General features: G+C 44.9%; 2 protein-coding genes across 17 annotated transcripts in view; one reads left to right on the top strand and one right to left on the bottom strand.

The window, feature by feature from the left end:
* Positions 1 to 21,082, top strand: Rnf34 (ring finger protein 34). Of its 2 annotated transcripts, XM_036172153.1 has the most exons (6): positions 1 to 154; positions 11,362 to 11,580; positions 13,673 to 14,080; positions 18,108 to 18,224; positions 18,449 to 18,650; positions 19,982 to 21,082. In XM_036172153.1, the coding sequence occupies exons 1-6, from the start codon at positions 149 to 151 to the stop codon at positions 20,167 to 20,169; spliced, it is 1,140 nt and encodes a 379-aa protein (XP_036028046.1). In that variant the 5' UTR covers positions 1 to 148; the 3' UTR covers positions 20,170 to 21,082. The 2 variants fall into 2 exon arrangements, with proteins under 2 accessions (XP_036028046.1, XP_036028047.1); XM_036172154.1 differs by lacking the exon at positions 11,362 to 11,580.
* Positions 21,083 to 23,627: 2,545 nt separating this feature from the next.
* Positions 23,628 to 26,851, bottom strand: part of Kdm2b (lysine demethylase 2B) — a 119,575-nt gene continuing 116,351 nt past the window's right edge. For all 15 annotated transcript variants that reach the window (XM_036171483.1, XM_036171482.1, XM_036171475.1 and 12 more), the window contains one exon: positions 23,628 to 25,087. In XM_036171483.1, coding sequence (XP_036027376.1) covers positions 24,906 to 25,087 — 182 coding nt within the window. In that variant the 3' untranslated portion in view covers positions 23,628 to 24,905. The remainder of the gene's footprint in view (positions 25,088 to 26,851) is intronic.

The following is a 26,851-nucleotide window of genomic DNA, read 5'->3' as shown; positions in this document are numbered from 1 at the left end:
GTGGCCACGCCCCCGACGTCGGGACGCTCAGTCGGCCTCGGGAAGCGCAGCCTCCGCCGCCTTAGAAGGAGGGAGGTCCGTTGTGTGAGCAGGCTGCAATGGTGCTGAGTTCCCGGGTAGAGCCGACCGAACCGAGGCGGTCGCGGCCATGAAGGTGAGGGGCTGGTGGAGCCGGGAGACCCTCCTCGCCTCTCCCGTGCGCCCGGAGCGCCTCCTCTGGCTCCGTCTCCGCGGTTGCCTGGCGGGTCCTAGAGAGACCACCACTGTCGGGGCGGGGGCGCCCCGACCGCTTCCAGCCGGAGAGGCCGGGCTGGCGGACCCGCCCGAGCTGCCACAGCGCCCCGCGGCGGCCTGGCCGAGGAGGAGGAGGAGGCGAGTGGCCCCCGAGGTCGCACGCAGCCCGCTGGGCCCTGTTTCCCAGGCCCTGCGCCGTTTCTCGGGGTCCCGAGCTTTTCAGACCTCGGGCCTCGGTGCTTCTGCCCACGGCCGTGCCCTCCGCCTCCCCCGAGTCCTTGAACTAACCCAGATGTCGGGGGCATCCCGAGACAGACGTCAGAGGGAGCGGTGCGGGGATTGATGAGGCCGGGCGGGGGCGAGGGGCAGGGTAACCCGGCTAGAACAGCCAGGGGTTGGGGGTCTCCCCCCACCACCCAGGAGTTCTTCCGTGGGGTTTAAACGCTGTGGCCGTGACCTAGAGCGCTAGATGCGTCTGCCTCGCCGCTAGGTACGCAGCAAGTAATTTGGCAGCCTTTCTCCCGGGTGGGAGTGAGGGCGTGGGAGTTATCACTGATAGAAGTTTCAGAAAAAGGGGAGGGGGTGTGTGTGTGATTCTGGCCTACTTTGGGGGCATTTTTTTTTTCCTCACCTTCATCACGGAGAGTTCTAAAGAGTCTGTGTGCAACCATCAATTTAGGCATCGATCCATTTGCCAAAATCAAGCCCAGTGGCGTGAGTCAGGTGATGATACCTCTCCCGACAAGAGGTGGTTGTAGTCATCTCATTGAAGAAGTGTGTGTGTTGGCTTTGGGCCGCCCGATTATCGCGACCTTCACCGAGTGTCAAAGATTGACTGTGGACCATTGAGAAGTGTCGAGTGGCTAGAGAAAGTCGGCAAGTGTTTGTCCAGTTTCCTCTTTGTATTAGTCAAGAGGGAGTAAAAGTAATTCAAAATATAGTCCCCCCTCTTTAGGAAAGAGTTTGCCAGTTAAAAGAGACAAGGTAGGCGTGGCGGCACAGGCCTGTAATCAGTGTTTGGGAGGCTGAGGCAGGAGAATTGAGGCCACCATTTGCTACAAAGCAAGTGCTTTCGTCAAAAACCAAACAACAACAACAACAACAAAAAACCCCAGACAGATAGAGCCCAAGTAGCCACATTACAAACCACAATAATATTAAGGGTGTTGGTGTGTGTATGTAAATAATTCTCAGAAGCAAGAAAAATGGTGATACCTTCATTGTTGCTTAATTGTAATCCCAGCATTTGGGAGGTACAGGCTGGAGTCAGGACAATTAGGAGTTCCAATCTAGTCATGGCTTCATAGTAAGCGTGAGTGAGGCCTGCTTGTACTATATGAGAGTCTATTTCAAAACAACAAGCCCTCTTGCTACCGGAAGCAAGGAAGATTTTTGAAATAGGTAACTTCTCTGTTTTGAGAGAGGGTCTTGCTGTGTGTCTCAGACTGGCCTGGAACTGAATATGTAGGCTGTCCTTGAACTGGTGAGTGATCCTCCTGAATGCTTGGATTGCAAATGGTCTGGAATGGATAACACTGGAACTAACTTTAAGGGTGAGGATACTGTGAGAGTTTGTAAAAAACTGTTCAAAAATGTTTTTAGGATTGTGTGTATGAGTGTATGTATTTATGTGCACTATCTGCATGCTTGGTGCTGACAGAGGTCAGAGATGGCATTAGATCCCCTGAACTGGAGTTACCAGTGGTTGTGAGATACCTTGTAGGTGCTAGGAACCCAAACTACGTCCATTGTAAGAGCAATCAATGAGTTCTCTTAACTGCTAAGTCTTCTCTCTAGCCCCTAAGGTTTTTGTTTTGTTAAGTTTTTAATTTTTATTTTATAGGTATGAATGCATCATGAGGTCTGTGCACCCTGAGCACGCCTGATACCCATGGAGTCCAGAGGAGGGTGTCAGAGCCCCTGGAACTGGGATGAAAACTAGTTGTGAGCCCCTATGTGGGTGCTGGGAATCAAGCCCTGGTCCTCTGGAAGGGCAGCCAGTGCTTTTAACCACTGAGCCATCAACCCTGTGGGAGCGTTTATTCTTTACTTCCCAGTGTAGTTATAAAATATCACTGCAACTTAGAAATATTTTTGATTTTTCAAGGTGGTTTCTCTGTGTAGCCCTGGCTGTCCTGGAACTCTCTTTGTAGACCATGCTGGCTTTGAACTCTCAGAGATCCTCCTGCCTCTGCCTCCAAAGTGCTGGTATTAAAGGTGTGTGCCACCACCACTCAGCTAGAATACTTTATTAAATTATCTGGAGGTAGCTCTGTTGCCTGAAAATCATTATCTTTGCCGTAGGAATCAAAAAACAGTCTTTATTTATCAAGGAAATTAGATTTAGAAGGAGAATTGGATGTAGGTGCTGTGCCCAAATGTTTAAATAAATTGTTCAAGAGCAAGTGGTTTTGCATTTAAGTGGAATTCTCTGTCTCTCTGTCTCTCTGTCTCTCTCTCTGTCTCTCTGTCTCTGTCTCTCTGTCTCTGTCTCTCTGTCTCTGTCTCTCTGTCTCTCTGTATCTGTCTCTCTCTTTCTGTCTCTCTCTGTCTCTCTGTCTCTGTCTCTCTGTCTCTGTCTCTCTCTCTGTCTCTGTCTTTCTCTCTCTGTTTCTGTCTCTCTCTCTCTGAGATACTAAGGACAAAGGTGAGAATAGTGCTAAGAACCAAGTATATTCCTTTTTTTCCCTGTTTTGAGACAGGGTTTCTCTGTGTAGCCCTAGCTGTCCTAGAACTCACGGAGTTCAGCCTGCGTCTGCCTCCCGAGTGCTGGGATTCAAGGCATGCGCTACAATGCCTGGCCAAATATTCTGTTTTTAAAAAGACAAAAATCATTTGTGTATCGTGTCTCACACACATAATCCCAGCTCTTGGTAGGTGGAAGCAGGAGGATTAGTTCAAGGCCATCCTCCCCTGCATAGCAAATTCAAAGCCAGCCTTGTCTGTGTGAGACCCTGTCTCAAAAAATAAAAAAGGAAAAGAAACAACCTAAATAGAGAAAGGCAACATGTTATAGAGCACATATTTAGTATTAATTTAGACAGATGGTGGCGCACGCCTCTAATCCCAGCACTTGGGAGGCAGAGGCAGGTGGATCTCTGTGAGTTCGAGGCCAGCCTGGGCTACCAAGTGAGTTCCAGGAAAGGTGCAAAGCTACACAGAGAAACCCTGTCTCCAAAAACAAAAACAAAAACAAAATAAAACAAACAAAAAAATTGTTTTGAAGCAGCAGTTTCAGTAAGAAATAATTCTAAAGTTTGCATATTAATTGTCTTTTTCTTTTCGTTCTGTAAGAAAGTTTAACTGAAATTTAAACCATTTATATCACTGTTGCTAAGATTCGAAACATTCTTTCAACACAAGGACATTGGAATTTTAGTAAATTGAAATTTGTCTAGAATTTACAACAAAAACGTGTAGTCTCTGAAGTAGATGGGTTCTTTGAGGAAGCTTTCACTGTTTCAAGAAGAGAATCCCAAGTCAGGTGTCATGGTGCAGGCCTTTGATCCCAGCACTCTGGAGGTAGAGGCGGGCAGATCTCTTGTGAGTTTGAGGCCAGCATGGTCTACAGAGCGAGTTACAGGATAGCCAGGACCCTGTCAAAACACTAAAAATATAAAGAAAGAAGAGGAGAATCTGTCTGGTTCTTTTGTAGCTTCTTAGAGTATTTGATAAAAATTAATATTTTGCATATAAAAGTGCTAAGTTCATTCTTTACTAGACAATATTTATTATTATTATTATTATTATTATTATTATTATTATTATGTTTTTTGAGACAGGGTTTTTCAGTGTAGCTTTGGAGCCTTGTCCTGGAACTCGCTCTGTAGCCCAGGCTGGCCTCAAACTCACAGAGATCCGCCTACATCTGCCTCCCGAGTGCTGGGATTAAAGGTGTGCGCCGCCACCGCCCGGCAACATTCAGACTCTTAGTTACTGAGCCATCTTTCCAGCCCTCTTGAGATTCTTCTAATTGAAGGTGAAGGACAAAAGTAGGCATTGGGGTTTTTTGTTTTGTTTTGAGATAGTGCTTCACCATGTAGCCTTGGTTAGCCTGGAACTTGCTATGTAGACCATGCTGGTTTTGAACTCAGATCCACTCACCTGTTCTCTGGAATGCTGGGATTGAAGACGTGTGCACCCAGCTACCTCAAAATAAATTTTTTTTTTTTTTTTTTGGAGCTGAGGATCGAACCCAGGGCCTTGCGCTTGCTAGGCAAGCGCTCTACCACGGAGCTAAATCCCCAACCCCTAAAAATAATTTTTAACAGTGTCTGTTCTTGACAGACTCAGTGACTGTTTTCCTGGTGTTGACGATTTCACACAAGAAAACAGAGAAGTGTGGTAGAAAATAAAAGTAGCTCCAGGATGATGGTGTACAACTTGTATCTCATCATTCAGGAGGTAGTAGCAAGAGAATCTGAGTTCAAGGCCAGACTGGTCTCCAGAACAGCCAGGACTGCACGGAAAGACTCCTCCCGTCTTGAAAGGAAAAATGAAAGAAAACAAAGTGGGGAGCAAAGAGTAAGTAAGATGAAAGAGGTCCCCATATTTCCGTAAGGGAACTAATTTGAGAGTCAGCTCAGACTGACAGCACCTCAGCTGAGCATTTCTAATCTGGCTACTTAACCTTCCTGAAGGAATTGGGGAGCTGTAAAGGGAAGTAGGAGTAGAGGCACACCCCCAACAACGAGCAAATGGAGACACATCTTGGGTGAGCACATGGCTGAGATGTTACCCAGGCTCCTGCTCAGGAATCTTGAGGATTGCTTTCTAGCCAAAACTGTTTGAGCAGGAAGAAGGAATCTTCACTCAGGCCCAGAATGTCTTGACCTTGTAAACATTGGCTCTATCAGAATCATTTGGGAGTTAAAGAAAAAATTTTGTTGCCCAAACTCTACTCTAGAGTAGCAAAATCAGAAGGCCCCTGTAAATTACATTTTTTTTTTTGCAGGCGGTGGTGGCAAAAGCCTTTAATCCCAGCACCCAGGAGGCAGGGGCAGGTGGATCTCTGTGAGTTCGTGGCCAGCCTGGTCTATAGAGCAAGTTCCAGGACAGCCAGGGCTACACAGAAAAACCCTGCCTCAAAAAAACAAAAACAAAACAAAACAAAAAACCCACAAGGGGTTGGGGATTTAGCTCAGTGGTAGAGCGCTTGCTAGGCCCTGGGTTCGGGCCTCAGCTCTGGCGGGGGGGGGGGAACACCCACAAAAACAAAACGAAAATGACGTTTGTTTATTTGTGCATGTGTATCCCACAGCACTTGTGTGGCATTTGGAGGATCCCTTGGAGTTCGTTCTCTCCTTCCACCATGTGGGTCCCAGGGATGAAGTTCAGGCAGGAATAGTTTTCAAGGCTTTGTGGTGAGTCTAAGGTGTGAGAACCACAGTCTGGGTCAGTTTCACAGATGGAGGCAATTTCTTAGCAAGTGACAGAGCAGCCACAGAGGTAGGGAGCTAAACCGCCTGCTCCCCAGAACAGGGGAGGTCAGAGTACTAAAGAAATTACTTCAGCTCTGGGGTGTCAGAAAGCACAGGGCTTAATATAGAAGTGGAAATTATGTCTCTCCTATACTCTGGGTGGGAATGAAGGAGACCGCAGACAGCTAGTGAGTGGATACAGCCCTGTCTGAACTCTGAGCTGTCACGTAGGTTGGACGGGTGCAGATGCTGTTCTCAGAGAAAGGAGCAGTGTGGGCTTACCCTGCCTGTGCTGCCAAGAGGGTTCTCTTAGTGTAAGAGCTGTTTTCTTACTGGGTGTGTTTGACTGAAGGTCTCAGATCCTAATGAGGCTACAACCTAGATTTCCCCTCTTTTCTACCTTCTGCTGTGGTTTGTGGCTGAAAACAGTACTATAGATCTGCCTTGGACTAAGGGTTATAGCACCATATTTTTGACTGGGAAGCTATGGGACTTTTGTTTTTATAATGAGATATTTAAAGTTAAATGTTTTTGTTCTCTGTGAGTTTATGTGAGTGTGTGCATGTGGATAGGCTAGAGGGAACTTTGGGGGTTGTTCCTCCTGTGTGGTGGTTTGGATGAGAATAAACCCCGTAGGCTCATAGGTTTGGGTGCTTAGTCACCTGGGATTGGCACTGTTTGAGAGGATCAGGAGGTGTGGCTGTGTTGGAAAAAGTGTGTCACTGGGGTTGGGTTTCAGGGTTTCAAAAGCTATGCCAAGTTCAGAGTCTCTCTGCCTGTGGATCAGGATGCAGCTCTGAGCTACTGCTCCAGCACCTGCCTGCTCTGAAACTGTCAGCCAGCCCCAGTTAAATGCTTTCTTCCGTAAGAGCGGTCTTGGTCATGTGTCTGTTCGCAGCGATAGAACACTGACTAAGACACTTTGTGACCTGGAAATTGCCAAGAAGGCTAGGCGGGTTGGCCAGCAAGCCCCATGGATCTGCCTGTGTCCTCCCTAGTGCTGGGATTGTAGATTCACCATATGCCCAGCTTGTTCACTAGATAGTCCAGTTATTTACTTAATATTTTGGGACAGAGCCTCCTGTAGCCCAAGCTGGTCTCAAGTTCACTACAGCTGAGAGTGACTTTGAGCTCCCAATCCTCCTGCCTCCACCTCCCAGTGCTGAGCTACAGGCTTGTGTCCTCATGGCCTCACGTGGGCTTGTGTGTTGGGTTGGGGAGGTTCTTGTGGTAGAATGTAGCTTCTTGTGCTGTGCTTGTAGGCCAGCATTTTACCAACTGAGTTATCTCCTCAGCTCTCAGTGTTCTTTTTTTTTTTTTTTTTTTTTTTTGCTCTCAAAACAGGGTTTCTCTGTAGCTTTGCGCCTTTCCTGGAACTCACTCTGTAGCCCAGGCTGGCCTCAAACTCATGGCTCTGCCTCCCAAGTGTTGGGATTAAAGGCGTGCGCCACCACAGCCTGGCTCAGTGTTCTTTTGATTATTTTCTTTCTGGAGGATGCAAAGGAAATTCCTGCTCTTCCATAGAAACATGAGGGGATGGGTCTATGTTGTTTTTATTTTATTTTTATTTTTATTTATTTATTTTTTTTGAGACAGGGTTTCCCTTTGTAGTTTTGGAGATTGCTCTGTAGACCAGGCTGCCCTGAGTGCTAGGATTAAAGGTGTGTGCTACCGCCGCCCAGCTGTGATTATATTGTTTTCTTCTAATAAAGGTATCTTCTACCTAGGAATTATACATATTTTCTCCAATAGGTTCTCTGTTTCCTCTGCTAGAACTATATAGTTTATCTTTTAATTAATATTTTTGGTGTATTTTTACACATGTGTATGTATTTAGAAGCCAGAGGTTGACATTGGGTGTCTTTTTTTTTTTTTTTAAGATTTATTTATTTATTATGTATACAGTGTTCTGCCTGCATGTGTCCTTGTAGGCCAGAAGAGGGCACCAGATCTAATTGCAAGTGGTTGTGAGCCACCATGTGGTTGCTGGGCCTTGAACTCAGGACCTCTGGAAGAGCAGATGGTGCTCTTAACCTCTGAGCCATCTCTCCAGCCCCCTTTTTTTGTTTTTGTTTTTGAGATAGGGTTTCTCTGTGTAGTTTTGGTGTTTCTCTTTGATCTCACTCTATAGACCAGGCTGGCTTTGAACTCACAGAGATCTGCCTGGCTCTGCCTCCTGAGTGCTGGGATTAAAGGTGTGCCCACCACCTGAACCACCACCTGAACCACCACCTGGCTCGGGTCTTTTTTTTTTTTAAATGACTTATTTATTATGCATACAGTATTCTGCCTGCATGTATGCCAACATGCCAGAAGAGGACATCAGATCTTATTATAGATGGTCGTTAGCCACCTTGTGGGTGCTGGGAATTGAACTCAGGACCTCTGGAAGAGCAGCCTGTGCTCTTAACCTCTGAGCCATCTCTCCAGCCTTCAGGTGCCTTTCTTGATAGCATAGCTTTCCACCATAACATTTTTTTCTTCTCTCTGTCTCTCTCTCTCTCTTTTTTTTTTTAAGATAGAAGATTTAAAAAAAAACTTTGCTGTGTGTATGGTTTTATACACCTTTAATCCCAGTACTCAGGATTTCTATGAATTGGAGGCCAGCTTGGTCTGTGTAGCTAGTTCTGGGCAAGCCAGGGTTACATAATAAGACACTGTCTCAAAAACAAAAAACCTCAAAATAAATAAATTAATAGAGCTTTCTTTGGGCCCAACATGGTAGCATGCATCTTCAATCCCAGCACTCAGGAGGCAGAGGCAGGGAAATCTCCTGAGTTCAAGTTGTCTTGGTCTACATAGAGAGTTCCAGGGTAGAAAGGACTACATGGAGAAACCCTGTCTCCAAGAGGAGAACGAGAGCGCATGTAGCTTTCTTTGGAAGACTGCTGATAAATTCTTTTCTTTTTCCTTTTTAGTTTTTTGAAATGATTTCTCTGTGTAGCCCTGACTGTCCCGGAACTTGACCTGTAGACCAGGCTGGCTTCAAACTCCCGAGTGCTGGGATCAAAGGCGTGTGCCACCATTCCCCACCAGTTTTCTTTTTTCTTGAAGGAACAATCACTGTTAGTTTTGCATCTCATGCTTTTGTGTATAAGCAAACCATGGCTCTAGAGTCTAAGATAGGAGCTCTTCATTATTTTTACTTGGCTTTTGAAAGTAGCACTATCTTGAATTACTGACGAGAAGCCATATAATCCTTAAATTAGTGATGAAGGTACTTAGGCAGTTGGACGGACCTTGTATACCACTGTCTTTCCTCTTCACTTGAACGACTTCTGGATAATGAGAACAGTATCATCATTATTAGAACTCAAAGTTGCCTTTTTAAGGTTTTTTTTTTCCTTTTTAAGCTAGTTGAGCAAATAATATTTGACAGATAAAATAAATGGAATCACATGTGGTATTGTCTGGTGATATTTAGCTAACACCTCAGGTACTTTGGCTTCTACTGTTTATCACATTGCTTAGGTTCTAGAACATGGGAGCCAGGCGGTGGTGGCACATGACTATATTCTCAGCACTCGGGAGGCAGAGGCAGGTGGATCTCTTGAGTTCAAGGCCAGTCTGGTCTACAGAGTGAGTTCCAGGACAGCCAGGGCTACACAGAGAAACCCTGTCTTCAAAAACCAAAAAGGAAAAAAAAACCTCTACTGGTCCCAAACACTGTATCTTTTATTCTTTAAGCATGGGAAAATGGCTTTGGCCTCACTTTGGAAAGTTTGTATCTATTTCTGACAGGCTTGCTTATCCCATTCTGAGACTAATAAAATAGGTACAAAGGAGCTATAGTTGTAGCTCTCTGGGACAGTGTTTGCCAAGCAGGGGTCCATTCCCAGCAACACAAAACTAAAAATAAAACAAAGATAAATTGTTATAGGTGGTATAGTGATAACCATATTCTAAATGAGAATAAAGAGGCAAGAAATAAACAAACCCCCCCCCCCCCAAAGAAAATTATTTGGAGAGGCAAGTGTCCTTTATTCTTTGTGAGGTCAAGCGTTTTGGCCATTGGAAATGATGCTTAGTGCTTTTGTCCTAAAAAACTAGAGTAGCTCTGTTTTAAAAGTGCTTTCCTGGGGCTAGAGAGATGGCTCAGAGGTTAAGAACACTGACTGCTCTTCCAGAGGTCCTGAGTTCAATTCCCAGCACCCACATGGTACCTCACAGCCATCTGTAATGAAATCTGGTGCCCTCTTCTGGCTTGCAAGGACACATGCAGGCAGAACACTGAATATGTAGTAAATAAATAAATCTTAAAAAAAAAAAAGTGCTTTCCTTAATGTCAGATGAATATATTCTTTATAAAGAATGTGGGAAATGTAGTAGAGGAGGAAAATAAATGCACGAGGTATTTTAAAATCTAGAGAGCTGCTGGTGTGTGTGGTGATGCACATTTAATCTCAGCACTCAGCTGATTTCTGGGAGTTTAAGACCTGGTCTCCATAGCAAGTTCCAGGACAACCAGGGCTGTATCAAGGGACCCTATTAAACAACAACAACAACAACAACAAAACCAACTAAACAAAAAAGCCAAACATATTTTTTTAAGATTTATTTATTTATGTATATAGAAGAGGGCGCCAGATCTCATTGCAGATGGTTGTGAGTCACCATGTGGTTGCTGGGAATTGAACTCAGGACCTCTGGAAGAGCAGTTGCTGCTCTTAACCACTGAGCCATCTCTCCAGCGCCCCCCTGTTGTTTTAACAATAAAAATTAGCATATTATACTCAACCAGTGAGACATTAGGATTAATGAGAGAGTATGGTCTTATATCTTTCTGTTAAATAGTAGCTGGAGCTATTAATAGCATGTCTCCAACGTCACATAGGACATACTTGGCTGACAGAGTCAGTGTGGTGGCTACAGGTTCCAAATTTGAGACCTGGGCTTCTAGACACTTTTGATCCCCCTGCCCAGACTGTTTCTCTTTGTAGCCTGGCTGCCCTGGAGATCGCTCTGTAGACTGACTACCTCTTCTTCCAGAGTGGTGTGACTAAAAGCGTGCCCCCCCCCCCCCCCCCCTCAGCTTCAATTTTTTTTTTTTTTTTGTCATGCATCTTTTGTTTGGAAATATGGAAAATTGTCTTTCTAAATGACTTGCAGTTTTGGTAACTTGAATGTCCCTTATTAGGGATGTTTGAAAATAGAAGTACTTCAGATTTTTGAGAAATTTGGAATATTTACCTTCAGGTAAACATTTGAAGTTTATTTAGCATTGTGTTATTGATGGCAGATTAGAGACTTCCTTTGATCTCAAGGTTACTTAAGGAAATCTTACCTCTGAAAAGTGGCAGCTCACATTCCCCCTGTCTTTATTTATTTATTTCCTTTTGAGACAGGGTCTTTCTACATAGCGTTGGCTGTCCTGGAACTCACTTCGTAGACCAGGCCTGCCTCTGCCTTCTGAGTTCTGTAATTAAAGGCATGTACCACCACTCCGGGTTTATTTTATTTTTAAACTTTATTTATGTGTTTGGATATTGTGCTGGCATATGTGTCTGTGTACCATGTGTGTGCCTGGTGCCCTGCTAGAAGAGGTCATCAGATGTCTGGGACTGGAATTACAGGCAGTTGTGAGCCAGCCTGTGGGAACTGGGAATCAAACCTGGGTCCTCTGGAGGAGCAGCCAGTGTCCTCAACCTTTGGACCATCTCTCCAGCACCTCTGCTTGGCCTTAAACTATGCACTGTGTTTCTTTCAGGCGGGTGCGACTTCTATGTGGGCTTCATGCTGTGGGCTGCTGAATGAAGTCATGGGAACTGGAGCCGTCAGGGGTCAGCAGGCAGGATTTCCGGGAAGCAGTGGCCCATTCAGATTTACACCAAGCTCTGACTTCCCCACCTACCCACCAGCAGCTACCGAAGGGCCCAATATAGTTTGCAAAGCGTGTGGCCTTTCATTTTCAGTCTTTAGGAAGAAGGTGAGTTTGAAATACTGCATACAAGTAACACGTGGGGGAAAAAGAGTCATAGCTCCTAATTCTTGGTTGTCAGTTATGTTGAGGTTGACTAGGTAATCCATTTAGTAAAACTATTAGCAGGTCCCATTTGGAAGCCTGTGCGGTAAGATTCTAGTTCTGACAGTTTCTGGTTAGTCTTTGCTGTTTTTCCTTCTCGGTGACCTTTACTTCTGAGCCCTCGTTCCCCACCATACTCTTTTTTGAAGCAAGAGATTGAATTGCTGTGCAGTTTTGTTCAGCAGCCATTGATTATAGCAAGGTACCATGGTTTAAAAACTTTGTTCCTTGGGGTTGGAGATTTAGCTCAGTGGTAGAGTGCTTGCCTAGCAAGCGCAAGGCCCTGGGTTCGATCCTCAGCTCAAAAAAAAAAAAAAAACAAAAACAAAACAAAGCTTTGTTCCTAACATTTTTTTTTTCTTTCAGAGCTGGTAATGAAGACTAAGGCCTTATTATACATGCTAGCAAGTGCCCTCTCTACCACCCCCTAGTCTCTCCACTGCTCCCTAGCCCATCCTTGACCATGTTCTTCCTTTTTTTTTTTTTTTTGGTTTTTGAGACAGGGTTTCTCTGTGTAGTTTTGGAGCCTTTCCTGGATCTCACTCTGTAGCCCAGTCTGGCCTCGAACTCACAGAGATCCACCTGCTTCTGCCTCCCGAGTGCTGGGATTAAAGGTGTGTTTGCCTTCGTGAATGTCTGTGTGAGGGTGTTAGATCCTCTGGAACTAGAGTCACAGACAGTTGTGAGCTGCCATGTGGGTGCTGGGAATTGAACTCGGGTCTTCTGGAAGAGCAGCCAGTGCTCTTAACCATTGAGCCATCTCTGCAGCCCCTGACCATATTCTTTAAAAAAAAGTGTGTGTGCATGCATGCCCCCCATGTGCATGCAGGAACACTCAGAGGCCAGAAGAGGGTGTTGAATTCCCTGGACGTGGAGTTATAGGCAGTTCTAAGCTGCCCAGTATGGGTGCTGGGAACCAAACCCAGCTCCTTTGGAAGAGCAGGAAGAACTCTTAACCTGAGCCATGTCTCCAGTTCTCTGATCATCTTTTTTTTTCTTTTTAATGGTCGTGTGTGTGTGACTCTGCAAGTGGATATTGCAGGTGTGCCTGGGGAGGCCACAGAGCATGAGATACCCTGGAACTGGAGCTGTAGGCTTTTGTGAGCCATCAGACATAGGTGCTGAGAACTAAATTTGGATCTTGTAGAAGAGCAGCAGCCAATGCTTTTAACCACTGAGTCATCTCTAGCACCAGTATTAAGTTTTAAATAAGGCAGTTGGGTGTGATTGGCTCATACCTGTAATCTCAGAACCGGAGAGGCTAAGATAGGGAGGGTCACTGCTGTAAGTTCAAGGCCAGCCTAGGCTACATAGAGTATTCTAGGCCAGTTTGATCTGCATCGAGAGGACCTGTTGGGGTGGGAGGGTGGTGATAACCTCATGTTTGTGGAGATTTTATGGAAAGCACTCAGGCTGAAACTTACAGGTCATTGTGCAGTCTGACCAGTATACTACGTTGAAGTACACGGAGGAGAGTGTTAGCTTGTGGGAGCCATGCACTGAGCAGAAGGGGACACTCCGAGTGTCCTCTTGGAGGTTCTCTTCGGAGATGGCTTAGATTGTAATTGGGCCACGTTGGCTTCAGATTTCTGCACTAGTGGGGTCTTCTGTGTCCTTGGGTTAAGTTGGAGAGGTCAGTTTCCTTTCTTTTGGTATTAAGCTTTTATCTTCCTCTTTGCTGAGGAAGTTATCCACATAGGAAAGGACCAGAGAGAGAGAGCTTTGTGCTTGTGCTTGCTGTTCCCGTGGTTCAAGTCAGCTCAGTTCCGCTAATTACACGTTTGTGTCAAGGGGTGGAAATGTTTTAATTCACTAACGCAAGAGTGTATATTTTCCGCAAGTGCTGTGTTTGAAGTCTCGTGAATCGAAGCTGCCCGAGCGGAGATTGGCTTCGTGAAACTGGCCGCTGCGGTGGGGACTGCATGCGAACCCGGGTTTCAGATTTAACACGAGAGGGTGTCCTCACAGTGCTTATGCGTGTCTGCTCTGTCCGCAGTGCGTCTGCTGTGACTGCAGGCAAGACTTCTGCTCCTTCTGCTCGGTCTCACAAGGGAACCTCCGCAGATGCTCGACATGCCACCTGCTCCAGGAGACAGCCTTCCAGCGCCCTCAGCTCATGCGGCTGAAAGTGAAGGACCTGCGGCAGTATCTCCGCCTCCGAAACATCCCCACCGACACCTGTCGGGAGAAGGCGGACTTGGTAGATCTGGTGCTGTGCCACCGTGGACTAGGTTCCGGGGATGACCTGGACTCAAGTAGCCTGAATTCCTCACGGTCCGAGACTTCTAGTTTTTTGACACAATCCTTTTTTTCAAATTATACAGCCCCCTCTGCTACTGTATCCTCCTTCCAGGGAGAGCTCGTGGACAGAGATGGGACCCTCCGGTCAGAAGTTCTGGCACAGGTAGGATGGTGTGGAGGGTGACCCCAAGAGCCTGGTGTGTCCCCAGGCATTTTAATCTCTGAGCTTTATCCCCAGGCCTGACTTTGAACTTCTGGTCTTCCCAGCGTCACCTCTTGAGTCTTGGGGTCAAAAGTGTGCATCATTATAGCCTGGTTTTAGGTGGTGCTAGGGGTTGAACCCAAGAGTTTGTATATACTTAGCAGGCACTCTTTTTAGGTTTTCAAGACAGGGTTTCTCTGTGTAGCCCTGGCTGTCCTGGAACTTGTTCAGTAGACCAGGCTGGCCTAGGACTCACAGAGATCCGCCTGACTTTGCCTCCCGAGTGCTGGGATTAAAGGCCTGTGCCACCACTGCTCAGCCTAAGCAAGCATTCTTAACAACTGAGCTATATCTCCTATTACAGAATTACTTAAATAATAAATGGCATTTATTTATTATAATTCGAATACTATCTCAGGGGCTGGAGAGATGACTCAGAGGTTAAGAGCACTGGCTGCTCTTCCAGAGGTCCTGAGTTCAATTCCCAGCCACCACATGGTGGCTCACAGCCATCTATAATAGGATATGATGCCCTCTTCTGGCATTCAGGTATACATGCAGAGCACTTGTACATAAAATATAAATACAATCTCAATAAGGTTCTTGAGCATCATAGTTGGATAACATGCAGGGCTGACAACTCAGATGGTTGTATGTGAATGACTCTGAAACGCTAATTAAACTGAGTGTTGTGGCGTAGTTCCAGCTACTAGGGAGGCAGGCATAGCAAGATCTCATGAACTCAGGAGTTTGAGGCTAGCCTGGGTAATTAGCAAGGCTCCCACATTAGAAACAACACAAAACCCCTAAGACATAATGGGCCATGGTGGTGTCCGCCTTTAATCCCAGCACTTGGGAGGCAGAGGCAGAGGCAGGTGGGTCTCTGTAGCAGGCCTTTTCAGATCTCCAGCTCCAAATAATGACACGGAGACTTATTAGTTCTGAATGCTCGGCCTTATCTTGTGCTTGTCCCATGAGCTCTTATAACTTAATTTAACCCGTTTCTCTTCACCTATGTTTGGCCTTAGGGCTTTTTACCTTTCTTTCATTCTGTATGCCCTTCTCTGTGTCTGTCTGTCTGTCTGTCTCCAGCAATCTCCTTCATTCACTTCTCAAGCGGAGCTTCCTCCTCTTCCTCATTCTCTCTGCCTGCCAGCCCTAAGTATTCTTCTACTGCCTAGCTATTGGCCATTCAGCTTTTGATTAGGCCAATCAGGTGCCTTAGGCAGCAGAGTAACACAGCTTTACATTGTTAAACAAATACAGTGTAGACAAATATAACAAACACATCTTTGCCTAGTGAAAGTAATATTACATGTACAACATAAACCTTTGTGAGTTCAAGGACAGCCTAGTCTATAGAGTGAGATCCAGGACAGCCAGGTCTACACAGAGAAACCCTGTCTCAAAAACCAAAATAACAACAACAACAAAAAAGCTTAGATATAAAATATTGAGCTGTTGCCGGGTGGTGGTGGTGGCGGCGGCGGCGGCGGCGGCGGCGGCGGCGCATGCCTTTAATCCAGCACTCGGGAGGCAGAGGCAGGCAGATCTCTGTGAGTTTGAGGCCAGCCTGGTCTATAGAGCAAGATCCAGGACAGGCACCTAAAGTACACAGAGAAACCCTGTCTGGGATATATATATACACACACACACACATTACATATATGTATGTATATGTATATATATGTATATATATCTGTTTTGAAATTGTTTCCCCCCTTTTGAGGGATGATATTATTAAAAGTAGATGTGTGCTGGGTGTAGTGGCACATACTTTGGGGGTGGGGGGCGCACTTTTGATCCCAGCAGTTGGGATACAGAAACAGGCCGATCTCTGTAAGTTGTAGGCCATCTTCGTCTACATAGTGAGTTCTAGGACAGCCAGGGCTACACAGTGAGTCTCACAACAAAAAACGGGGAGGTGAGGGGCTGGGGAGCTAGCTCAGTGGTTAAGAGCACTTAGCACTCCTGCAGAGGACCTTACTCTGCCTCCCTGGACCCACACTGCTGCTTAACTATGGTAACTCCAGTGTTGGGGGGGTCTGATGTTTTCTTCTGTGCTCCTCAGACAGTGCATGCATGCAGACAGCCACTCACATACATAATATAAAAATACATGTACATACATGCAGACAACCATTCACATAAAAATAAATCTTAGAGTCATGACTGGGCATGGTAGTGTATACTTAGATCCCAGCACTTAAGGGACAGAGGCAGGAAGATTGATTTAGCTGCTATCCAAATATTCATAACTTAGATTAAGACCAAGACCAGAGTTTTATGATTTTCTCAAATGAGAACTTGCATGATTATATAAACAGATATATCTGACTTGTACCACTTTTGGACTATATGACACCATTTGGGGGAGATGTACGTGGCACAGTAATGCAGTGTGGTACCTATAGGGTGAAATATGTGATACTGAAACCAACCTAGACTATTACATGCTGTGGTCAAAGATATCATTAAGAGTGGTGGTATACACCTACAATTCCAGCATTGGAAGATGGAGGCACGAAGGAAGTGAGTTAATACTAGCCCAGGATAGACCTTGTGTCAAAAAAAAAATATGGTGTTTAATTTTTATTTTTTAATTGGTATTTTGTCTGCATACATGTCTGTGTGAGGGTGTTGGATCCCCCAGAACTGGAGTTACAGACAGTTATGAACTGCCTGCCATGTGGGTGCTGGAAATTGAATCACTCTTAACTACTGAGACATCTCTCCAGCCCCAAAAGAAAATATTTGAAAGATGTAAAGATGGTATATAATCCAAAATGGAAGAAATTTTTGTTTTTCTAAAGAAAACTGTTGATTAGTAAGGAATTTTTTGGTGGTGGTTGGTTTTTTTTTTTTTTTTTTGAGACAAGGAAGATTGTCTCACAACTATGGTAACTCCAGTGTTTGGGGGGATCTGATGTTTTCTGTGCAGCCCTGGCTGTTCTGGAACTTTGTAGCCCAGGCTGGCATTGAACTCAGATCCACCTGCCTTTGCCTTCCAAGTGCTGGGATTCAAGGTGTGTGCCACCACTACCTGGCTTATTAAGGACTTTAACAAAAAAAATTTATTTATTGTATGTATGCCTATTTGCATTTGCTCATGCCCTGGTAGGCAAATAGATGTCAGAGGACAACTTGTTAGTATTCTTTCCACAATGTGGGTTCAAATCAGGTTGACAAGGCCGATGGCAAGCACCTGTCTGTCCTCACTGAGCCATCTCCAGTTAAATGGCCCTGATGGTGCAGGGCCACCCTGCATTCTTATTCTTAGTGGCTTTGTTTTAGGACCTCCCTTAGGCAGTCAATACTCAGACGTGTTTGACAAATTCACACATACGGAGGAATTTGTATTTTCAGGTAACTTCATGGAAGGTGAGTTCATGTAGGGCCCAACTTCTTGCGAGAGCTAACCAACATACAGTATCCAAAGAAGACACGATGTATGCTAGGCTTTGAGTTTAGTTTTATTTTTTATTACAATTTTATTTTGTGTAGATGGGTGTTTTGCTTCCATGAATGTCTGTGCACCACATGTGTGCCCTAGTGTCTATGGAGTTCAGAAGAGGGTGTTGTATGCCCTAGACTGGAGGTAAAGATGGTTGTGATCTTCCATGTAGGTGCTGGGAACTGAACCCAGGTCCTCTGCCAGAGCAGTAAGTGCTCTTAACTGCTGAGCCATCCCTCCAGACCCAGTCTGCCCCCCACCCCCATTTTGCGGCAGGGTCTCAATATGTACCCTTGCCTAGATGGCTGCCCTGGGAGTCGCTTTGTAGACCAGGTTGACTTATTACTCACAGAGATCCCCTGCCACTGTCTCCCTAAGTGCTGGGATTAAAGGAGTGCTCTGCTTGCTCCATCAACCTGCCCCTGAGGTAATCTTGAGGAAGATCAGTGGATAGTTTTTCTTGAGAAAGAAGTAAAAATTGGTAATTAGAAAAGCCTGATGATTAGTAATCAGTTGGATCTGTCGTGTACATAGGTACAAAGTGAAATAGCTTCAGCAAACACAGATGATGAAGAAGATGATGATGAAGAAGATGATGATGAAGAAGAAGATGATGATGAGCAAGAAGAAGAAGAAAACTTGGAGGAGCAGGTGAAACTCATTTAAAATGGCTTCCCTGATAAATGCGTGTGGCAAAAAGGGGAGATGCTGGACCTCCTCCAGTGAGCACAGCATGGTCTCCAGTTCAGCTGTAGAGCACTGTAAACACACTTCAGGGAGCTGAGGAGTCTGGGCAGAGCATCCGGGCTAAGGGACCAAAACCAGAGAGGCATCTGCACTTGTGGGAACAAGGGTAACGGATGCTCTCATTTCAGAACCCAGGGCTCTCGAAGAAGAAAGTGAGAGCCTCGCTGTCTGACCTGTCGAGCCTTGAGGAGGTAGAAGGGATGAGTGTGCGCCAGCTGAAGGAAATCCTGGCCCGCAACTTTGTCAACTATTCTGGCTGTTGTGAAAAGTGGGAGCTGGTAGAAAAAGTGAACCGGTTGTACAAAGAGAATGAAGAGAACCAAAAGTCATGTAGGCTTTCTTTTCCTTTTTCCCTCCCAAGTCTCCTTTCCTGAGCTTTAGAAATTGGATTGTTTCTTGTCATAATTAAGCCAGATTTAGCTAGCATGGCATGCATGTCTGTGGTCCCAGTACTCAGGGATCTAAGCCAGGAGGGCAGCTAGCTGCCAGACCCTGTCTGAAAAATAGCAGTCATTGGGGCTGCAGAAATGGCTCAGTGGTGGGGAGCGCTTGCTGCTTTTCCTGAAGACCTGGGTTCAATTCCCAGTCCCTACATGGCAGCTCACAACTGTCTGTAATTGCAGGGGTTCTGACATCCTCACACATAGACAGACACATGCAGGCAAAAACACCAATACACATAAAATAAAAAATTATTAAAATAGAAACCATTAAAAATAAAAAGATTTGGGGCTGGAGAGATGACTCAGCAGTTAAAAACTGCTGGCTGCTCTTCTAGAGTGCCTGGGTCAATTCTCAGTACCCACGTGGAGGCTCCCAACTCTGTTATTTCACTTAAGGAGACCCAGTGCTGGTATTTAAGTGGCATACAGACAAATGTAGGCAAAACACCCATAATACCTAAAATGAAATAAATCAATCTTTGAGAACAGCAGTATACCTTTTTAGTCACCGAGTCAGCTATGTAAGCCTGTACAGAGCTGCTAAGTAGTCTAGTACGTGACATAGGCTTTGAGACAACTATTGCCAGGTAAACTAGTCAGTCATTTGTTGAATCTAGTTTTTGTTATTTGTGGATTAAAGACCCTCTTACTGAAATGAGACCGTCCCATCTTCATGGCCACACAGCTGGAACATCCAGCTAAACTTACACTTGTGGCCTGACTACTTAGTGGCCCAAATGAGGAATGTGGGGTGATGACAAGGTCTCCCAGACTAGCCTCAAATTCACTCTCTAAAGATGACCTTGAACTTGTGATCCTCTTGCCTCTGCCTTTCTAAGTGCTAGGATTACAGGCATGTACTGTTGTGCCTGGTTTATGCAGTGTTGGGGATCAAAGCAAGACTTCACACACTCTGCTGCCAGTGGAGCCACATCCCCAGCCTTGGTTTCTTTCTCCTCATGACAAACCCCTTCTGTTTGGAAACAAGTAGCCAACATTTCTACTTTCTATACAACACTTTTTAGCTGGTCCTAAGCCACATATTTCTTCCAGAACCCTGAGGTAGGCATCACATCTAGCAGAAGTGGTGTAGGGAAGTTAAGGGACTTTTTTTGTGTATAGCACTGGGGTGGTTGCTCACAAGAGGGCTGCTTGGCTATGGGCACGGGAACAAGTCCAGTGGCCATGTCCAGAGCCCAGCTCTCCATTTCCTTTCAGATGGTGAACGGATGCAGCTTCAGGATGAAGAAGACAGCCTGTGCCGGATCTGCATGGATGCAGTCATTGACTGTGTCCTGCTGGAGTGTGGGCACATGGTCACCTGCACAAAATGTGGCAAGCGCATGAGTGAGTGTCCCATCTGCCGGCAGTATGTGGTGCGAGCTGTGCATGTTTTCAAGTCATGAAATTGAGGCCCCCCACATGGGACACTCCTCTGACTCTATCCCACACATTTGAGTGCATAAAAGGGACTGGAAATTTACTGTTCCAAGGCAGAAGCTATTTTTAAAAATTATTTTCCTTACCGACTGGGGACAGAAAGTTCATTCTACGTTGAAGAAACCAGGGCTGTGCCATAGGCCTGTCTGCCTGTGGACACACGGCTTTGCCAGCGTCTGCTGGGTTTTATCACTTGTCTCTCCTGAGCACTAGTTGCTGAAGTCAGACTGCTCAGTGTGGGCATTTGCTCTTGCTCTCGAGGCTACTCACCCTGTCTCTTATTTCCCCATTATCCTGCGTTTGAAACTTCTGTTCTCTTCCAAGTAAACTTGCTATTCACACTGAGCAGTGATTGCTCTGAATGTTCACTTTATTAGTCGTGTATATTTTCAATGCTAATATTTAATGAATGTAAGTTTCCACACTGTTGCTATCTCTGCATTTAAACATAATTGGGAGATAATTGCCAGGGCCTCAGATAAATATGTCAATTTTTGTTCAGATACAGCTTTTAATAGCAAGGGCTGCATCTAGCTTCTTAGAAGATTGTGTGTGCTAAATTCTTTATTAATATGTAATCAATTTACACTGTTTTGTATAGTGAAGGTGTATTTTTAGTGCTACCTGCTAGTGATTTTAACTTTAGGAATAAAATTAGATTAAAAGGCTGCTGTAGTTTCAAACTAATTTGCATTAGCATAAACAAACAGGCACCGGCATCCTGGTCTAGCACCTCTCTTCAGAAGAGATGTGAACGCCTTCAGAGACCATCTTTGTTGCTCACTTACCATAGTCGTGTTTACTGTGACAAGGTATTATTAGGTGCTCTATGGTTTACTCGTTCCTTACAATCAGTCTAAAAACGATACTGCTGCTATACTTGGATAGAGAACTCTGTTAATAGCTTTGTCTAAAATCTCAGGTACGAAGTGTGTGTATTGTATCTCTGTATACACATATATGTTTATAGTACTGAGGGCATAGCTCATGGCTAGAGATCATGCTGTTACTAGTAAGCCCCATGTTACATCACAGCACTGGGATGGAGGAGGGGACAGACGACAGATTTCAAGTCTAACTCTTAACGCTAAAAGTTTTCTTTTTCAGCTCTTTGAATACATATAGCAAATGAGAATTGGTGATCAATAATTTATGTAGAAGGGTTCTAAGGCCAGCTTGAGTCAGGGTTTGCTTTTGGTTGAGAACAGTTGTTAATTCACCTTACTTTACATTGTATGAGGTATTGTAAGTCATCTGGGTATGATGTCCAATAGATGGGATTATGTATACAAGGTATTTACAAATACTATACTATGCACATGACTTAAGCATGTGTGGATTTTGCCATCTGTGGGGCAGGGTTTTGGAGCCAGTCCATGCACAGTGAGTGAATACCAGGGATGACTGCTTACTTTTTTTGGCCGAGGGTAAATGTTTCCTCTGAAAGCTGCATATTTTAACTAGCATGCCATACCCATAACATATGTCAAATACGTTTTAAAGGTTCACAGCAGAATAGAATGAGATCTCCTTATTCTCGTCTTCACAGTAGAAAAGAATGTCATTTGAGGCACCATGGTAGTATCTTCTGCAGGCATCAGGTTCCCTTGATGGACTGGTGCCTCACTTTCTGCTCTACAAGTTCAGACTGACCGTAGCAAGTACATTCACAAAGTTATGGTCTTTCTGCTACTTTACCAGCTGTGGGGTATGATCTTGGAGCACCCGTTTGTAGCATGTGATTTACACTGGCTTCATTTGAAGTTTGTGTAAAACTATAGGGGCTCTTGAGATGGCTCAGTAGGTAAAGACACTTGCCATGATCCTTATGATCACAATTAAGACTTACTTTCCACATGGTGGAAGGACAGAACCAACTTCCTCTGACTTCCATACATGAGCCAAGGGGCATGCACATCACATATAGAAATAAACGTAACAACACAAATCTCCAGAGATTATAGGTTGTTTTAGGTTATAATCTTCTTGGTGGTTCAGTACTCCTTGGGCAATGTTGACGGTGACCTGTGTGTTAGCGATGTCATGTCTTTGCTGTGTGCATATCATGGTGTGAAGCCAGATTTTTAGCAGAGACTGTGTGTATGGGGGAAATCACCCTGAAAGCAGTTCTCAGAGAAGATAGCTTTTCTTTCCCCTTTTTTTTTTTTGGGGGGGGGGGTTTCCTCTATGTAGCCCTGGCTGTCCTGGAACTTGCTCTTGATGGACCAGGCTGGTCTCGGACTCAAGAGATCTGCCTGGCTCTGCCTCTCAAGTGCTCGGATGAAAGGCGTGTGCCCCACCACCGCCGGACAGATGGCTTTTCTAAACATCAAGGTGTAGCTGTTTGACATGGAGGTTTAGAGAACTAAAGCTGCCACAGAGATGGCCTTTACATCAGCATTAACGAACCTTCGGGCCAGTAAAGTCAAACTGCCTTTTACAAGTAAACAACAGTGTGAACCAGTCTGAATTCTGTTATGTTACTCCCCAGAGTTGAACACAGAGTCATTGTCACTAGAATTTGAGTCAAAGCAAATGCTTTAGATGAGCTCTTTCAAAACTGGAGTGTTAGCAGGGCCAAGATCTTTATTTACCCACCTTTAGAGTTATTTCTATACATGGACATCAAGTCAGAACTGTCTAAAAATGTTCTGTGACCCCAAATTCTAACACCTTATTCTTCTAGCCCCAAGGCCACTGCAGAGAATGCAACCTCTTTGAGTTGTCTCCTTGCCCCCTACATCTGGGAAACTTACAGGAAAGAGTAATGTTACGTAGCTGTGGTAGGCTGTGCACGCCTATAATCCCAGCACTCGGGAGGCAGAGGCAGGTGGATCTCTGAGTTCGAGGCCAGCCTGGTCTACAGAGCTAGTCTAGGACAAGCTCCAAAGCTACAGAGAGACCCTGCCTGGAAAAAAACAAAAAAGTAGCTGTTGGTAGCCCTAGTCTCTGCTTGGTGGGACTGTTTGGGAAGGATTAGGTGATTCACCACTCCTGCCAGGTGGTGGTGATGCACACCTTTAGTCCCATCACTTGAAAGGCAGGGACAGGTGGATCTCAGTGAATTCAAGGCCATCGTAGTTACACAGAGAAACCCTGTCTTGAGAAACAAAAACCCTCACCATTCCCAGTGTGCCTCCCAGTTGTGGATTGATCAAGATGATAGCTCTCAGCTGCTGCTGTAGCTACCTACTTCTCTCCCTGCTGCGCCTGACTGCATCATAAATCCTAACCCTCTGACGATAAGCTCAGTTAGCCTTTCTCTTGTAAGTTGCCTTGGTCCCACGTTCTGTCATGGCAGGAGAACCAGTAAAACAGATTGGCCATGCGTGGAAATTACTTCTGTGCAGTTGGTGTAGTAGGAGACATCCAGTCAGACAGCTGAGTCACTACTCCTAATATCCACAAGTGGCCATCACTGTAGCATAGTTCTTTCCCATTACCTTTATTGGTCAGAAACAAATCTCTTTCTGTAGGAGGAAAAAAAAAAATCATGTGTCTCAGGGCTGCTGCATTTCTCAGATGACAGAGAAATTACATAGTTGGGGTGAAGAGTCCATTTACCTTGGCCATTCCAATTAGATTTTTACCCCTCTCATAGAAACAGAAACCCTCAAACACCAAGAGTGGATTTTTTTTTTTTTTGTACAATTGTTTATACAAATCCAACAAAGGTAAAACTGCATCAGGGAAAGTCTAGGAAACACCACCATACAACAATGGCACTTATGGATGCAGAACTTCACAACTAGAAAATAGCCTGGTTACCAACTTCAGGGAGAACTGAACACTTCAGAGGAAGGGAAGGCCGTGGGGCACATGTCTTCTACTTGATTCATGGTATAAATCAGATCTGTGTGGATAGGACAGAAGACCTCATGCTTGGAGCAAAACCCTCCTGAGTGTAAAGGCTGAAATCTGAATTGTAAAATTAAGGAAAAGGTAAACTCTGTATTGAAACTTGGCCAAGTGTTATACCTGGACTATACACTTATCCACAACATGCTCGTGTAACTTTTGACATACAAAGTAGACTCTCAACATCCAGTTAAACATGCTTTTAAGTGGAAGGTCATAGCCCCCTGTCACACCTGGCTACATTTGTAGATGGGCTCTTTATGTTGATGAAGTACAGGTTTAAGTTCTTCCTACCTGAAGGAAAGTTGGCAATCTAAATAATAAAAACACTGGTATGCATTCAAATCTTGCATAAATAATTTTTAAACAATTTATACAAAAATAGTTCTGCATAATGTAAGATGTAACAAAACCAACTAAACAAAATGTGTCAAGACGGCTGCAGATGGTGTTGTGGTCCACTCTATGTTGACACTGGAAGCCTTGGCATTGCAAGAACAGGGTGCCCCAAACAAACTACCAACAAAAACACTAAGCTCAGGCTTCTAAGAGGATTTCTCCAAAGCTCATCTTCTTTTCCAACTGGAATGTCTTCTAAAGGCCGCCTTAGAAATGGTCCGGAAAGCAGAGCAGTTACGATGCAGAAAGAGCAAAGGGAAACATCTGGCTCACTCATCCCCAAATGGGTAGTTGAACGGCTTCTCCCTTGGCAAGACTTGCGAAACAGAACTGAGTCCCGTGGTCTCTGGTTCCGAATTCCAAGGGAAATAGAAGCCCACTTGTTTTGCAGTCCTCTCCCTCCCGGCCGTGGCCCACCCTCCATCTCGACATCCTTGTCCTGGAACTAACTTAGTTTCTGCAGGAGCTTCTCTTCCACTTGCCCAAACTGAACGCTCACAGACATTTCGGCTATGAACTGCTCACAGCCTTCCTTGGTGACTTGCTTGCAGTACCTCAGGTCAATATGACAGATATTTCCACAGCGTTTGAAGAAGGACAGGCACTGGTCAGTGACCTTATTGCAGTCTGCAGGGAAGAGAAAACCATATGAAGGGACAGAAGACACACAGCCCAAGGCCTATAAATTCAGGTATCCGGTAGCAGAGATAGAACACAGCTAGACAGTGTAGTCGAGTCCTTGATGTCCCCCAAATGGGAGGGATTTCACCTACCCAAAGCTTGATAATGTATTCTTGGAAAGTATTTGGAGTGTTTTGCCAGGCATGTGAAAATATAGTTCCATTTGCAACACTGTCCCCCAAGTCAGACTATCAGGCAGAAATCACTTGACTACAGGGCTGCCTCTTAATGTATAGTTACATACAAGATCAGTGTATCTTACAAAAAGGGTCACAATGTGTGAGGGGCTTGTCTGATGGGAATACAGTTAGGTTTGCCTCAGTATTGTCCCCTTAACTGACTATACTGTTCAGATAAATATCCTACTCAAAATGGCTAGGTTGATGAGGTGTCCCTCATGTCATCTTGGGAGCATTCTACTTCACACCCCAGTAAATTGTTGACACACAGCCCACATGTGGATTCTTGTGGTCTCCACCCTCCCCCAGTCTAGTACGGAATATCTCCAGGAAGCCTGTGCCAAAGACCAGTATGCTAGAAGGGACTGGAAAAAAGCTTTGTCCACAAAAAAAGAATTCACCATATCCTGTAGACATAAATTGTGCATTTTTAGAATTATTCTGTACTTTTCTTAACCTTACTTTGTTTTAGAATTGAATCTATAATCAACTGGCTTAAATGTTAATCAGTGTCCAAACTGAGATCAAACAAGACACATGACTTCTGGGTGGATTATATGGATGAGAAAATGGTTGTTATTTTCCTGTCGGGGATATTGATTTTGAAACTTCTGAATAAAAAAACAGGGCCAGAGGAAGGGCTTGAACTTGCCTCTACAGGATGTGCCTCCCAATGGGAGGCCTTGCCTTCTTGTGTGTGGGGGGGAGATAGGGTGTGGCTTGGGAAGAGGCCTGGGGGGTCGGGAGGAGGGAAGGGGATCTTTGATTGGTATGTAAAATAAAACAAAATTCTTAATTAAAAAAAAAAAAAAAAACGGCCAACTAATACTGTGTGCTATCAAAGGGACAGTAATCAATGCAGGCACTGACCACCTACACACTGTCAGTCCGGCAAACAGGAGTCTCTTGCCAACAACAAAGCCCTGAACATAGATATAGATGCTCACCAATTCTTGGATGCGTAATTCAAACTATGTGAGGATAACTCAATCTCACAAGCATAGTCGGAATCCAAGCACTTGGAATAAACAGTCTTAGGAAGCTGAGTAATGTGCTGAGCCACTGACATATGCAGGTGGGAAAGACTGAAGGGGCAGAACTCTGAGGACCCCAGTAAAAAGATGTTTCCAAACACCCAGTTCTTGAGTGTTGCTGCTGCTGTTTTGAGACAGGGCCTTTTCATGTAGCCCCGCCTGGTCTGGAACTGAAGATGTTCATTCCCATACCTGGTTCTGCTAATCTGCTTTATGAATCTTACTGAAAAATAAAAAATGCAAATGATGCACATGTGCAATGACTTTAAAAAGTCATTCCTTTTATAAAAAGTTGGATTCACTTTATAGAGAATAGAGATTTTGCTGGTATAAAAAGCACTTTCCACACTCCTGCATTTTTTTCTCACTATGTTATGTGAAGCCTCATATTGAATTGGGTCTTTTTTATGATATTAATTTATCCTCATTACTTTCAATCAAAGCTGGCTGGCTGTAGGCTGTCAGGGATCATCCACCGGCAGGGCAGTGCCTGTCTG

Source organism: Onychomys torridus, chromosome 22 (genome assembly GCF_903995425.1).
Source record: "Onychomys torridus chromosome 22, mOncTor1.1, whole genome shotgun sequence".
Classification (NCBI taxonomy): domain Eukaryota; kingdom Metazoa; phylum Chordata; class Mammalia; order Rodentia; family Cricetidae; genus Onychomys; species Onychomys torridus.
This window is presented reverse-complemented; position numbering and strand designations above follow the sequence as displayed.